This window comes from Solea senegalensis, linkage group LG3, assembly GCF_019176455.1.
Source record: "Solea senegalensis isolate Sse05_10M linkage group LG3, IFAPA_SoseM_1, whole genome shotgun sequence".
NCBI lineage: Eukaryota > Metazoa > Chordata > Actinopteri > Pleuronectiformes > Soleidae > Solea > Solea senegalensis.
In genome coordinates, this window is record NC_058023.1 from 21,303,026 (window position 1) to 21,316,927 (window position 13,902).

Sequence of the window (13,902 nt, forward strand, 5' to 3'; positions counted from 1 at the left end):
GTTTGTAATATAAAGTCAAAGAGTAAGTTATGATGATGATGATGATGATGACGATGATGATGATGATGATGATAATAATAATAATAATAATAATAATAATAATAACAATAATAATAATAACAATAATAATAATGTAATCTGACAAAATGAAATACATAATGGAATTTATGAAAAGTAAAAGTAAGTGTGTATTATGTTAAGTTTAATGTTTTAGGTACTGCTGTATAATATATAGAATGATTATTAATAGCTATATTTATCATATTATTTAACTCAGACAATGTATGTCATTTCCTTCTGTACTTTTTTATTTTTGTTTAATTCCTCAGCACGGGCAACAGCTGAACATTGTTCAAAGTTGTCAGTAAGATATCGTCGTGGAACTCTGTTAAATATGCCATAAAAACTCAATTTAATTTCTTGAAGTCAATGTGATCATGTTCTGTGAAAAAGGTGTCAATCTGTTGTTCAGCTGAAGTAAACAACCATTGAGCAGTAATTCTTGGTTTCCTTTTGGGTCTGATTCTATTATCCAAAGCTTGTGTATTACTTGGAAAAAGTCAACTTCACCACAACATTTGGTGATCATGTGTCGTTTGATGAGAATGGTGATGCCTTACCTGTATATGACATCATGAACTGGGTGTGGCTCCCTGATGGAAGAACTAAAGTTCAGCGAGTGGGTGAGGTCAAGAGGTCAGCCTTCAAAAATGAGAAACTTACTCTGGATGAAGACAAGATGTTCTGGAACTTTGAATCCAAACAGGTTACTTTTACTGTTTTTGGACTACTATCTATTTGTCTTACACATTGGCCTAGATTTACACTTCTCCTCATTGAGTTTGCAGACTTTCACCATAGTGTGTCTGATGTGGAAAAAATGCATGTATTGCATTGCATAAGATAGATTTTTTTCCACAGCCTCCTCGGTCAGTGTGCAGTGAGAGCTGTCCTCCAGGTACCCGCAAAGCCAGAAAGAAGGGGGAACCTGAGTGTTGTTTTGACTGTGTCTCTTGTTCTGAGGGAAAGATCAGCAATATGACTGGTCAGTGTAAAGTATTAAACTTTACAGTTCAGAGATGTTGTATAAACATGTTTCTTATCACTTTATCTCTTTTCTCAGACTCCATGGAGTGCACCAGTTGTCCAGAAGATTTCTGGTCCAGCCCCCAGCGTGACCACTGTGTTCCTAAGAAAACAGAGTTCCTCTCCTACCATGAGCCTCTGGGTATCTGCTTGACAACCACCTCACTGTTGGGCACATTTATCTGTGTTGTTGTTCTGGGCATCTTCATCCATCATCACAGCACACCTATAGTTCGTGCTAACAATTCAGAACTCAGTTTTCTTCTCCTGGTGTCACTTAAACTGTGTTTCTTGTGTTCATTGCTCTTCATTGGACGACCCAGATTATGGACTTGCCAACTAAGACATGCAGCATTTGGCATCAGCTTTGTGCTTTGTGTCTCATGTATCCTGGTGAAAACCATGGTGGTTCTGGCTGTGTTTAGGGCCTCCAAACCAGGAGGTGAGTCCAGTCTCAAGTGGTTTGGTGCTATGCAGCAGAGAGGGACAGTTCTGGTTCTGACTTCTGTTCAAGCAGCAATCTGCACTGTCTGGCTTGTCTCTGCTTCACCAGTGCCTCATAAAAACACCCAGTATCACAGTGACAAGATAGTTTATGAATGTGTAGTTGGATCCACAGTTGGTTTTGCAGTTTTACTTGGTTATATTGGTTTACTGGCTGTCCTCAGTTTCTTGTTAGCTTTTCTAGCAAGGAATCTTCCAGATAGTTTTAATGAGGCCAAACTCATCACTTTCAGCATGCTGATCTTCTGTGCAGTGTGGGTGGCCTTTGTTCCTGCTTACATCAACTCACCAGGCAAATATGCAGATGCAGTGGAGGTATTTGCCATCCTGGCCTCCAGTTTTGGCCTCTTAGTGGCACTGTTTGGACCCAAATGTTACATAATAATTGCAAGGCCAGAAAGAAACACAAAGAAAGCCATCATGAGTCGAGGCACCACAAAGTAACACTGTTAACACAGCTGTCTCTCTGTCTGATCCTATGTATTTTTGAATTGAGTCATAATTACCAGGTCACAATACAAGTAATAAAGATTTTGTTAAAAATACTTAAATTATTCTATATAATTTTTCATTAACCACCTATTATTCCACTATTGAGAACTAATTCAACTTTACATGACTACATCTTACACGGGGCTTACTGCAGTAGTTATCCACAGCCAACAGATTGTTTAAATCTTAGCTTTGATAAAATAAAATAAAGTGTCTTTGAGTGCAGTATAATAAACATGTCTTAAAGGTACAAATCAATTTCTGGCAGTACATCTAACAGTAGCTTACAACGCTCACACATGCACAGTACTCGCATGAATAGTTACTGTACTACTGTAATCATGCCTGTCTGAGCATTCATATAGGAGTGTGAAGGGACTGTTTGGCTGGTCAGTACTAATAATGATACTCTATTTTATATTTAATTGGACAAGATAGATATCCTTTTATGGTTCTCCACCTCACAACAAACAGTTGGAACCATGTTAGACCATGAACTCATTCTGTAGTCAATGCTATAGCAACTGTGACAGTGTACACTATAGACAGTGTACCAGTAGCTGCATTTCCACTTTCCCAAGAAACTAGGAACCTTTCAAGGTTCAGGGTGACTTAATGGTTCCTGTGGGACACTTTGTTGTACAACAGCAGTAACCACATACAATCCATACCTGACAGTAACATGATCTGTTGTGTAGGACTAGATGTTACTCTGCCTCAAAGAATACACGCAACACTGATGACACTCTGTGAGATAGTCAATTGAGTGATGGTATCCTTTGGGTTGTCGTGGGTGCCCTCCTTGGGTGTTTAACTGATAGACCCACAACACCTCCAGAGGGATCAGCAGTGAATCCCAGCATCCCAGTTTCACTCCCTAAATGCCATCAACTCACTTGAAGACCCAGGCAGAGTCCCTCTTTTTCATCCACAGCCACTGGCTCCCCTTCTCAGCAGCCCTGGAGAGGTCTTTGACTGCCTGCTGGAGGGCCTCCCCTCACACTCCCATCTCCCTGAGTAGCCTGGATGTTGAGGTGGCTACGAACCCTCTGCAGCCTACTTCCACTGGGTGTACGTTTCCACCTTTCCAGCCTTGTTGTTCGTCGGCTGCAAGTTCAGCTTACCTCAGCTTCTTGCATTCGTAGGCCTCCATGAGCTCCATGATTACACAAGCTTGAGTGAGGCTGACCCCAGAACAAGGTCTGGTCACAAGTTGGTGGATGCGATCTCAGCTGGGAAGCAGTGCTTGTTGCTGAAGTCCGCCAACAGCTTCCAGTCCTGTGCTCTGCCCAGCTGCCCAGTGTCTGGTCTTATGGTGGTGAGGCTGGCTTGCCCCTTGCCCTCCTGGATGATGTCTTGATCACCAACAGGTTGGTGGAGAAGGAAGGATGTTCACGCTTGTCCGTCCACTTTCCAGCACTGCTGCAAGACACTTTAGCACCTGGTGGTGCCGCCAGGTGTAGCAGCCTTGGGTGAGGCCAGTCTTGCATCCCACCGAGTTGTGTTTCAGTGTTGCTGGACCTGGAGATAGAGGTCATGTGGGGTCTTCGCTATACCTCTGGCTTAGGTTTGCAGGAGAAGGCAGGACATCGTAGGCAGCCCTAATGGTAAAGCTCACCTTGAATGCCTCCATCTCCCTCAGCTCTTTCCAGGAGATCTTCCTCTTCTCCACTCTTACCCATGCCATCCACTGCCGTTGCTTTGCCTGCACCACTGCTTGTGCGTACCTTCCCCCTTCCTCTTCCCAACATACCTCCTGGACCACCAGCTTGCGTCTCTCAGATGGAGTGGCCTTGTTCCACGCTGGTGTACTGGTCCCAAGGCCAACACATTCCTCCCCTCCTGCACTCAGCCCACGATGTCCCTGTGTCTGCCTTTGCCATCATCTCCAGTCTGACTTTGGTGCACTTGTACTCTCTGCTAGATTGGAAATGGGCAGGTGTAGCATCCTTCACTGTAGAGCCCAACCCTGCTGAAGCACCTGGGAAGGCCAAGCCACATCCTTACATATGAGCTGACCAGTCTCTCCAGCTTTTCCAGATTTGAGAGCAGGACTTCATAGAGGGTAAGGGCCACAGGAGACGTGGAACTAGCCCGTACTGCGTACACCAGAGCTTGAGCTTGCCAGGAAGCAGGGTGCTGTCGATGTTCTCCAGGTCGCTGGCTACTACCTTCCTGAGCTGCTCTACTTGCTCTTTGTCTTTGAGGGAGGCATCAATGACCTAGACGGTAAGACACTGGTCAGACCAGTAGCTGCATTTCCAATTTCCCCAGAAACTAGGAACCTTTCAAGGTAACTTAATGGTTCTTGTGGGACACTTTGTTGTACAACAGCAGTAACCACATACAATCCATCAGTGTCAATAACATAAATACAATCGCAAATTCAAATACAAATACATTTATAAGGAGTCATTTAAAATGCAGTGTGGGCTTTTTTTCTGCATTGTGTTCAGATGGTAACAAACTCTCACTATGCAAGGCTTTGTGAACATGTATACACAGGGCTGTCTCTCGCCATTTTAGTGCCTGAGGTAAAATTTGAATTTGGTGCTACACCCACCACCACAGCACAATCTGGTCAGATTACCAGGGACAACAATTAATTATATGTTTCTCATCCTGTTTTTGGATATGTCTAGTGTTATTTTTACCTGATATAACCCAGCTATCTTGTTCCGGTTATTCATTGCAGGAATAAGAGCCATTTTCAACGCTCTTCGAGTATGGACACCCGGGGAGGGACTTTGAATGACAGCCTTGACAATTTCGTTTGATTGGCCAGAGAGCTGTGTCCCTGGGAGGATCTGGATGGAACCGATGAGAGAGCAGCCCCAGGTCACCTGCTTACCAAAAGTTAAAGGACATATGTACACACTCATTTGACCAGCCTCCATGCCCATGAAACTTATGTATTAACACAGAAAGTAATTAGCTAAATTTAACACTATGTACAACCAGGTACACATCCTACACCTACAATGTGTGAGTAATCCATTTCATTTTTCATAATTACGTTTGAATTATTTATGTTTAACAAAAGTTGTCTTTTGTCTGCATTGTTGATGGGGCGGCACCCGCTTCAGTGACACAGAAATTCTGAACAGGTATACGAACTGAGTCAGATGTTCTTTATTATACGATTTGCATGTGTTGGTGGATTACATTTACATTTAGTCATTTGGCAGATGCTTTTCTCCAAAGAAATGTAGACGTGACAAATGCATCCGGCATTAATTAATTAATTAATAGACCTCATCTCCTGTATTGGAAGTGGTGGAAGCAGTGTTGCTTATAGGTAAGCTATAGGTGTGGATATGTTGTAGTCTTACTGTTCATCAAAAGTTGACTAAGAAGACTTACCAGGAGCCAGGTGTAAGAACAATAACATTTATCCTAAACGTCATTGCTTTATTTATGCATTATGTTTTCATTCATTTATTTACAAAACATCTCTTTGTGACTAAAATAGTGGACAACAAACACATTGATGTAAAACAAGTAAATCTCTGTAATTAAAAATCTATAATACAAGCAGTTGCACCATGAAGATAGATAGGCAGTAGAACTATATGTAAATTAGACCTAACGTTACTGAGGACCTGCCCCTACACCTTGTTATTCTACTCTGATAGGTTATGTGTAAGAATAAACATTGTAATAAGTCAATAAAAGGGATGATATAGTGATAGGACTGAACAGAAAAGGAACAAACCAGAGGAAAGTCATGAGGATATTTTTGGATAACAAGTTGCTCTTGCTAATGTTGTACTTCTGCTTTTCCTCTGCTGTGTCCTCTCCTCTTTATTCCTCCTCTTGTCAGTTACAGGAACGATTTATTCTAAATGGGATGCATAAAACTGGAGATGTGATTCTAGGTGGACTTTTTGCAATCAACTTCTTTTCTGCTGACCCTGACCTGACTTTTACCTCTAAGCCACAGCTGCCTATCTGCTATGGGTGAGACTGTCAGTATCTGTAGTTGTGAAATGTGTAATTTTGGAGTAATTGCAAGTTTTTTGTATACTAAATACACAAATATATACATGTGTGTTAGTTTTAATGATATAGGATTCAGACAGGCTCAGTCCATGGCCTTTGCCATTGATGAGATCAACAGAAATGCCAACTTGTTGCCTAATGTAACTCTGGGATACAGTCTGTATGATAACTGCCGCCAAATAGGATTTCATGCAGCACTGTTCTTGGCCAGTGGTCAAGAAGAGCAAGTTACATTAAAGGAGAACTGTGTAGGAACTCCTCCAGTCCTAGGGATTGTGGGTGACTCTTCCTCGAGACGTTCTATTGCCATATCTACAGTCTTAGGTTTGTACAGAGTGCCTCTGGTAAGTTTACCACCCTCTCAAGTAAATCATTGTTTAAATTAAAGTCCTTTTTTAGAATTCAAATTCAAATCAAGTTGGTAAAAATAAAAACAATTAAATCAGTTTAATTTTGGGTAATTGATCTGATATTATGTAGGTGAGTTATTTTGCCACCTGTTCCTGCCTGAGTGACAGACAAAAGTTCCCATCTTTCTTCAGGACGATCCCAAGTGATGCTTTTCAGGTACATCTCCAAAAAAAATGTGTATCACTAGTCATGCTATGTGTTTCATTTACAAAGTTGTGTGATATACAGAAATTGATGAACCTGTTTAACTGATTTCTAGTGAAAGGTGATTTCAACCTGTGCACTAACCCCTCTGCTCTGTGTCCACATAGGTGAATGCTATGATTCAGATTCTAAAACACTTTGGTTGGACTTGGGCAGGTCTGCTCATCAGTGATGATGATTACGGAGTCCACGCTGCCCGATCCTTTCACTCTGATCTGGGTCCAGCTGGTGGAGGTTGTCTGGCTTACACAGAGATTTTGCCCTGGGGTTACAACCCTGCTGAACTAAGGAAAATAGTGGATGTGATGAGGAAATCTACAGCTCGAGTGGTGATTGTATTTGCCTATGAGAGTCACATGATTAACCTCATGAATGAGGTCAGTCCTGCCGAGGTTATGTTGGAAAAATGTTTTGGCCTGTAATAAATAGATTTGAATTGTTTCACATAATTTGTTAGTTTAGAGTGATATTTCTCATTACGACCATGCAAAAACACATCAATGCAATATACAGGTGGTGAGGCAGAATGTGACAGACCTGCAGTGGATTGCCAGTGAAGCCTGGTCAGCAGCTGATGTGCTCCAGACTCCTCACCTCATGCCGTACCTAGGTGGAACACTGGGCATCGCCATCCGTCGAGGAGAAATACCAGGACTCAGGGACTTCCTGTTACAAATACGTCCTGACCTACATCACAACAACACATATGGAAACAGCATGGTGAGTTTCCCTCTGAATTGGTATTTGTGAGAATAACTACTGGTATTAATTAAAAATAAATTATCTTCCAGGTGAATCAGTTTTGGGAACACACATTTCAGTGTAGATTTGCACCACCTCCAGCAGGTTGGGTGGAAGCTGGAGGAGAATTATGCACTGGACAGGAAGTTATAGAGAATGTGGAGAATGAATTGGTGGATGTTTCAAATCTCAGACCAGAGTATAATGTGTATAAGGCTGTGTACGCTCTGGCGTATGCTCTTGATGACATGCTGCAGTGTGAGCCAGGGAGAGGACCTTTCAACAACAACACCTGTGCTCATTTACAAAGACTGGAGCCATGGCAGGTGAGATATCAGTTTACACTCAACCCTTTTATTTTTTACAATACCTTGTATTTCTGTAAGAGTTTCAATTATATTATTAGTATATCAAAATGTAAATATGTCACTTTCCCTACATAGCTGGGTGCTAGTGGACTGTAATATCAGGTCAATGAGTAATTATACAAATGTGATGTGACTGTGATTTGTTTCATGCCTCAGCAGAGACATTGTCTTCAAATTTTTAGTTCATCTTCCACACTTATGAACCTATTATGATATAATATGATATATCGTATATATATATCACAGCTGAGGCAAATAAATGCCATGTAGTAATTGTAGTTTTTCTTCATGTTTTCCTTCTATGTCTGATTCTATTTTCAAAAGCTTGTGTATTACTTGGACAAAGTCAACTTCACCACAACATTTGGTGATCAAGTGTCATTTGATGTGAATGGTGATACCATACCAATATATGACATCATGAACTGGGTGTGGCTCCCTGATGGTAGAACTAAAGTTCAGAGAGTGGGTGAGGTTAAGAGGTCAGCCTTCAAAGGTGAAGAACTCACACTGGATGAAGACAAGATCTTCTGGAACTATGAATCCAAACAGGTACCTTTTTACTACTTTTTACACAACTATTTATTTTCCACTTATTTGGCCTGGATTCAAAGTTTTCCTATGTGCAGTAGCTTTGCTATTGCGTGTTAAAATGAAAATGTTGTTATCTGCTTGTGTCTGTGGTGGTGGAAGCAACCTGGGTTTAGGTGTAGGAAATGATCAGTCCGAAACCTCTGGGTCCTTGCTCATGACTTTTGTGCTGACCCGGGACAGCTCAGCTTCAAAAACGATCACCATGCAATTGTTTTCTCTGTCCTGGACATAACCATAACACATTTACTTCCAAAATACAAATACTAACTAAGTTAACTTTCATACCATTTAAACTTTAAAGACATAGTAAGTTGATTATTACTCTCTGCTGAACAACCAGGATATTTGTGTTCACACTCACTATTTCCCTCTTACCCTTGTATGGAAAAGCCCTACCTATTTTTTGACGATGGACTGTTTGCACTACGCTTCACATGCTTCATGTAACACATCACTTTCATTTGCAATTAGTGGAACCAATTTATTTAAGTTATAGAAGAAGCAATTCATGGTAATTGGAGGACAATTACCATGAATTGCTTGCTGTATTTCATGCAAGGACACTTACCAACACCTGTCCAACTCATCACTCAAAGAATACAAGGACATACAGGGGCACTGCTGGCAAAAAAACACTACAGTAGTACAGAAATTGGATGCGAGATTGAATATGAATATGTGAAAGGCTAGACTGACACAGACTCTCATTTTACTATGAATGGAAGCAGCTTGGCCGCATGGTTGTTGTAGTGGTCAACTATCTTGCCTTTGCAGTAAGAAGACCCAGGTTCACGTCCTGGGTTTTTCCGGGGGAGGGGGGGTTTCCTCCCACAGTCCAAAAACATGCAATATGGGGGTCAGGCAAATTGGACACTCTAAATTGTGACTCTGAGAGTGGATGGTTGCCCTGTGATGGACTGGCGAACTCTCCAGGGTGTACCCCGCCTATCGTCCTATGTCAGCTAAAATTGGCACCGCACCCCCTCTGACCCACATGTGGAGGATAAAGTGGTAGAAGATGGATGGAACTGCAGCCATATATATGTGTGAATTGACAGTGATGCTGTGCAGACAATAGACCCTTGGAGAATAGAGTAACATATAGATTTTTGTCCACACAGCCTCCTCGGTCAGTGTGCAGTGAGAGCTGTCCTCCAGGTACCCGTAAAGCCAGAAAGAAGGGGGAACCTGAGTGTTGTTTTGATTGTGTCCCTTGTTCTGAGGGAAAGATCAGCAATACAACTGGTGAGTGTAAACTTTTAAACACCACAGTTCAGAGATATATAAACATGTATCTCATCACTTTAACTATTTTCTCAGACTCCATGGAGTGCACCAGTTGTCCAGAAGATTTCTGGTCCAGCCCCCAGCGTAACCACTGTGTTCCTAAGAAAACAGAGTTCCTCTCCTACCATGAGCCTCTGGGTATCTGCTTGACAACTACCTCACTGTTGGGCACATTTATCTGTGTTGTTGTTCTGGGCATCTTCATCCATCATCACAGCACACCTATAGTTCGTGCCAACAATTCAGAACTCAGTTTTCTTCTCTTGGTGTCACTCAAACTGTGTTTCTTGTGTTCATTGCTCTTCATTGGACGACCCATATTATGGACTTGCCAACTAAGACATGCAGCATTTGGCATCAGCTTTGTGCTTTGTGTCTCATGTATCCTGGTGAAAACCATGGTGGTTCTGGCTGTGTTCAGGGCCTCCAAACCAGGAGGGGAGTCTAGTCTCAAGTGGTTTGGTGCTGTGCAGCAAAGAGGGACAGTTCTGGTTCTGACTTCTGTTCAAGCAGCAATCTGCACTGTCTGGCTTGTCTCTGCTTCACCAATGCCTTATAAAAACACCCAGTATCACAGTGACAAGATAGTTTATGAGTGTATAGTTGGGTCCACTGTTGGTTTTGCAGTTTTACTTGGTTATATTGGTTTACTGGCTGTCCTCAGTTGTGTGTTAGCTTTTCTAGCAAGGAATCTTCCAGACACTTTTAATGAGGCCAAACTCATCACTTTCAGCATGCTGATCTTCTGTGCAGTGTGGGTGGCCTTTGTCCCTGCTTACATCAGCTCACCAGGCAAATATGCAGATGCAGTGGAGGTATTTGCCATCCTTGCCTCCAGCTTTGGCCTCTTGGTGGCACTGTTTGGACCCAAATGTTATATAATCTTGTTGAGACCAGAGAGAAACACAAAGAAAGCCATCATGGGTCGTGGTAACACAAAGTGACATTGTTAACACAGCAGTCTCTTAATCTGATCCTATCTATTTTTAAGTTATAATTACCAGGTCACAATAAAAGCAATAAAGATTTTGTTAAAAAATATTTAAATTAATCTATGTTATCTTTTTTAACCAGCTATTGTGCCACGGTTGAAAAGCATTGCAATTTTATATCTTTACTTATGGTAATAACAAGGATAACATTTGTATTATTTCATCTTTATGTAGCCATGCAATGTCATTGAGATCAACAAAAAAGACCTGCAAAATGTGGGTCCACAAATTGATATAGGAGTGTAGCTTTACTTCATAGGGTCTGGTTCTCTACTGGTGTGTAATAAGGATGGGTTAGATGCAGAGTTCAAATTCATTATCACTAATTGGAAAAATGCTGTTCATGCCACACTTCATATATTATGTTATTTCTTATAGTTTACATAGATGACTAGTGACTGGGACTAATATACTAGTAAATCTTTAAACTAAGGAGCCACCGATGACTGTGACTCATCACAAAAAACATCTGTGAGAAGTTAAAAGCTCAATTTTGTGTCTGCAGGTTGACCGTTGAACTTTTATTGTAGCAGTGCTCTTTTTTTCTCTCTGTTGAACTGTGTTGTGCTATTTTTCTTCCAGTAGGTTCACACAAACACTAAGATGTGCAATGCTGCGGTTCACAATCACATTTTCACCCACATCCTGGTCTCAACTCATCAAATGCCCAATCTTATTTCTGGAGATGAGATCAATACTGTGACCTGTTGAGGAGACAATAGCAGGTCTTTGCCGTCTATGTTTTTGAATATTTTACACTTACTGAGAACAAACTAATTAGGAGTGATTAGCCGTAACTTGTAAAACCATTCAATGTATGGATCAATATGGCTCATTGAGAAATTAGGATATATTGCATGTGCATGCGTGTGCACACATACACAAAAGCATTCACAAATAATATTTTTGTCCCTGCCCATAAAACTTCCTACTCTATCCCGATAGGTGGTGAGCAAGAATAAACAATATCGCAAGTCAATAAAATGGGCGATGTATAATCGAACTGAACTCAGAAAATAAATGTACCAGAGCAAAGTCATGAGGGGATTTTTAGACACCGGTCTTCTCTTGCTAATGTTGTTCTCTTACATTTCCTTTGCTGTGTCCTCTTCTCATTATTCCCCCTCTTGTCAGTCACATGAACAGTTTCATCTAAATGGGATGCACAAGAATGGAGATGTGATTTTAGGAGGACTTTTTAAAGTACACTTTTTTTCCAATGATCCTGATCTGTCCTTTACCTCACAGCCACAACTGCCTACCTGCTATGGGTGAGTCTGTGAGAGATCCAGATGTTATTGCACAAGTATTTGCAGTATCTAAAATTTAGCTTTATTTTTGAATCAATAAGACTTACATGTTTGTGTTAGTTTTAATATTATAGGATTCAGAGAGGCTCAGACCATGGCCTTCGCTATTGATGAGATCAACAGAAACTCCAACCTGCTGCTTAATGTGACTCTGGGATACAGTCTGTATGATAACTGTCTTGAACTAGGGATTGCATTCCGTGCAGCACTGACCTTAGTCAGTGGTCAAGAGGAGCAAGTTACATTAGAGGACAACTGTGTAGGAACTCCTCCAGTCCTAGGGATTGTGGGTGATTCTACCTCTACACTTTCTATTGCCATATCCACAGTCATAGGATTGTACAGAGTGCCTCTGGTAAGTTTATCTGCCTCTCAAGTGAATCATTGTTGGGTATCATTTCAATGCAAATTTTAAGTTATAAACATGAAATAGTTTACAGTTAAACATAGAAATCAAGAATCAATGACTGTTTCCAGCATACGTGATCTGTTTATTTTTGCAGGTGAGTTCTTATGCATCATGTTCCTGCCTGAGTGATCAACAAAAGTTCCCATCTTTTTTTAGAACGATCCCAAGTGATGCTTTTCAGGTGAAAAATAGTCATGTTCTGTGTTTCGTTTACAGAGTTGTGTGGTGTCAGATATACAACTTAAAGACAGTGATTAAACATGAACCTGTTTAGCAGCATTTCCAGTGAAAGTTGATTCCAGCCTTTGCACTAATCCCTCTGCTCTGTGTACACATAGGTGAATGCTATGATTCAGATACTAAAACGCTTTGGTTGGACTTGGACAGGTCTGCTCATCAGTGATGATGATTATGGAGTCCACGCTGCCCGATCCTTTCACTCAGATCTGGGTCCAGCTGGTGGAGGTTGTCTGGCTTACACAGAGATCTTGCCCTGGGGTGACGACCCTGCTGAACTAAGGAGAATAGTAGATGTGATGAGGAAATCTACAGCTCGAGTGGTGATTGCGTTTTCAAATAAGGCTCGCATGATCAACCTCATGAAAGAGGTAAGTCTGACAAGAACCTTTAGCCTGTATACAATAGACTTTAATGTTGCACCTGTTTTTCATGTTGCCTGTAACTGCGGGTTTAAAACTTGTATGCTAACATACTAATATATATATATACACACACATATATATATGTATGTATATATGTGTGTGTGTGTATATATATATATATATATATATATATACACATATATAAATACACATATATATGTATGTATGTATATATGTGTGTGTGTATATATATATAATATATATATGTACATATATAAATACACACATATATATATACATATATATATATATATATATATATATATATATATATATATATATATATATATATATATATATATATATATATATATATATATATACATATATATATACTTGTTACAATGCAATGTACAGGTGGTGAGGCAGAATGTGACAGGCCTGCAGTGGATTGCCAGTGAAGCCTGGACATCAGCTGATGTGCTCCAGACTCCTCACCTCATGCCATACCTGGGTGGAACACTGGGCATCGCTGTCCGTCGAGGAGAAATACCAGGACTCAGAGACTTCCTGTTACAAATACGTCCTGACAACACAGATGGAAATAGCATGGTGAGTTTCCCTCTGAATTTGGTATCCGTGACAATAATTTCCTGGCATTAATTAAGAAATATATTGTCTTTCAGGTGAATCAATTTTGGGAACACACATTTCAGTGTAGATTTGCACCACCTCCAGCAAGTTGGGTGGAAGCTGGAGGAGGATTATGCACTGGACAGGAAGTTATACAGAATGTGGAGAATGAATTGGTAGATTTTTCAGACCTCAGAGCAGAGTATAATGTGTATAAGGCTGTGTATGCTGTGGCATATGCTCTTGATGACATGCTGCAGTGTGAGC

The 13,902-nt window shown here is 40.8% G+C and overlaps 1 protein-coding gene and 1 long non-coding RNA gene across 2 annotated transcripts; both read left to right on the forward strand.

The window, feature by feature from the left end:
• Positions 1-1,961: 1,961 nt before the first annotated feature.
• LOC122767061 (extracellular calcium-sensing receptor-like) lies at positions 1,962-10,736 on the forward strand. The gene is made up of 11 exons (XM_044022404.1): positions 1,962-4,147; positions 4,239-4,920; positions 5,906-6,042; positions 6,140-6,428; positions 6,565-6,651; positions 6,807-7,076; positions 7,213-7,419; positions 7,491-7,766; positions 8,133-8,360; positions 9,524-9,647; positions 9,723-10,736. The coding sequence occupies exons 2-11, from the start codon at positions 4,834-4,836 to the stop codon at positions 10,631-10,633; spliced, it is 2,616 nt and encodes an 871-aa protein (XP_043878339.1). The 5' UTR covers positions 1,962-4,147; positions 4,239-4,833; the 3' UTR covers positions 10,634-10,736.
• A 1,586-nt stretch (positions 10,737-12,322) lies between these two features.
• On the forward strand, positions 12,323-12,767 carry LOC122767087. Its single transcript, XR_006360159.1, has 3 exons — positions 12,323-12,346; positions 12,495-12,581; positions 12,739-12,767. It is a non-coding gene; the product is annotated as an uncharacterized LOC122767087 (long non-coding RNA).
• Positions 12,768-13,902: the final 1,135 nt, after the last annotated feature.

Excerpts from the sequence above, each read along its gene's own strand:
- LOC122767061 (XM_044022404.1), top strand. The coding sequence starts at position 4,834 with ATGACAGCCTTGACAATTTCGTTTGATTGGCCAGAGAGCTGTGTCCCT. Across the intron at positions 6,429-6,564 it reads GTTTGTACAGAGTGCCTCTG|GTGAGTTATTTTGCCACCTG; the intron begins GTAAGTTTACCA and ends GATATTATGTAG. Across the intron at positions 9,648-9,722 it reads AAAGATCAGCAATACAACTG|ACTCCATGGAGTGCACCAGT; the intron begins GTGAGTGTAAAC and ends CTATTTTCTCAG.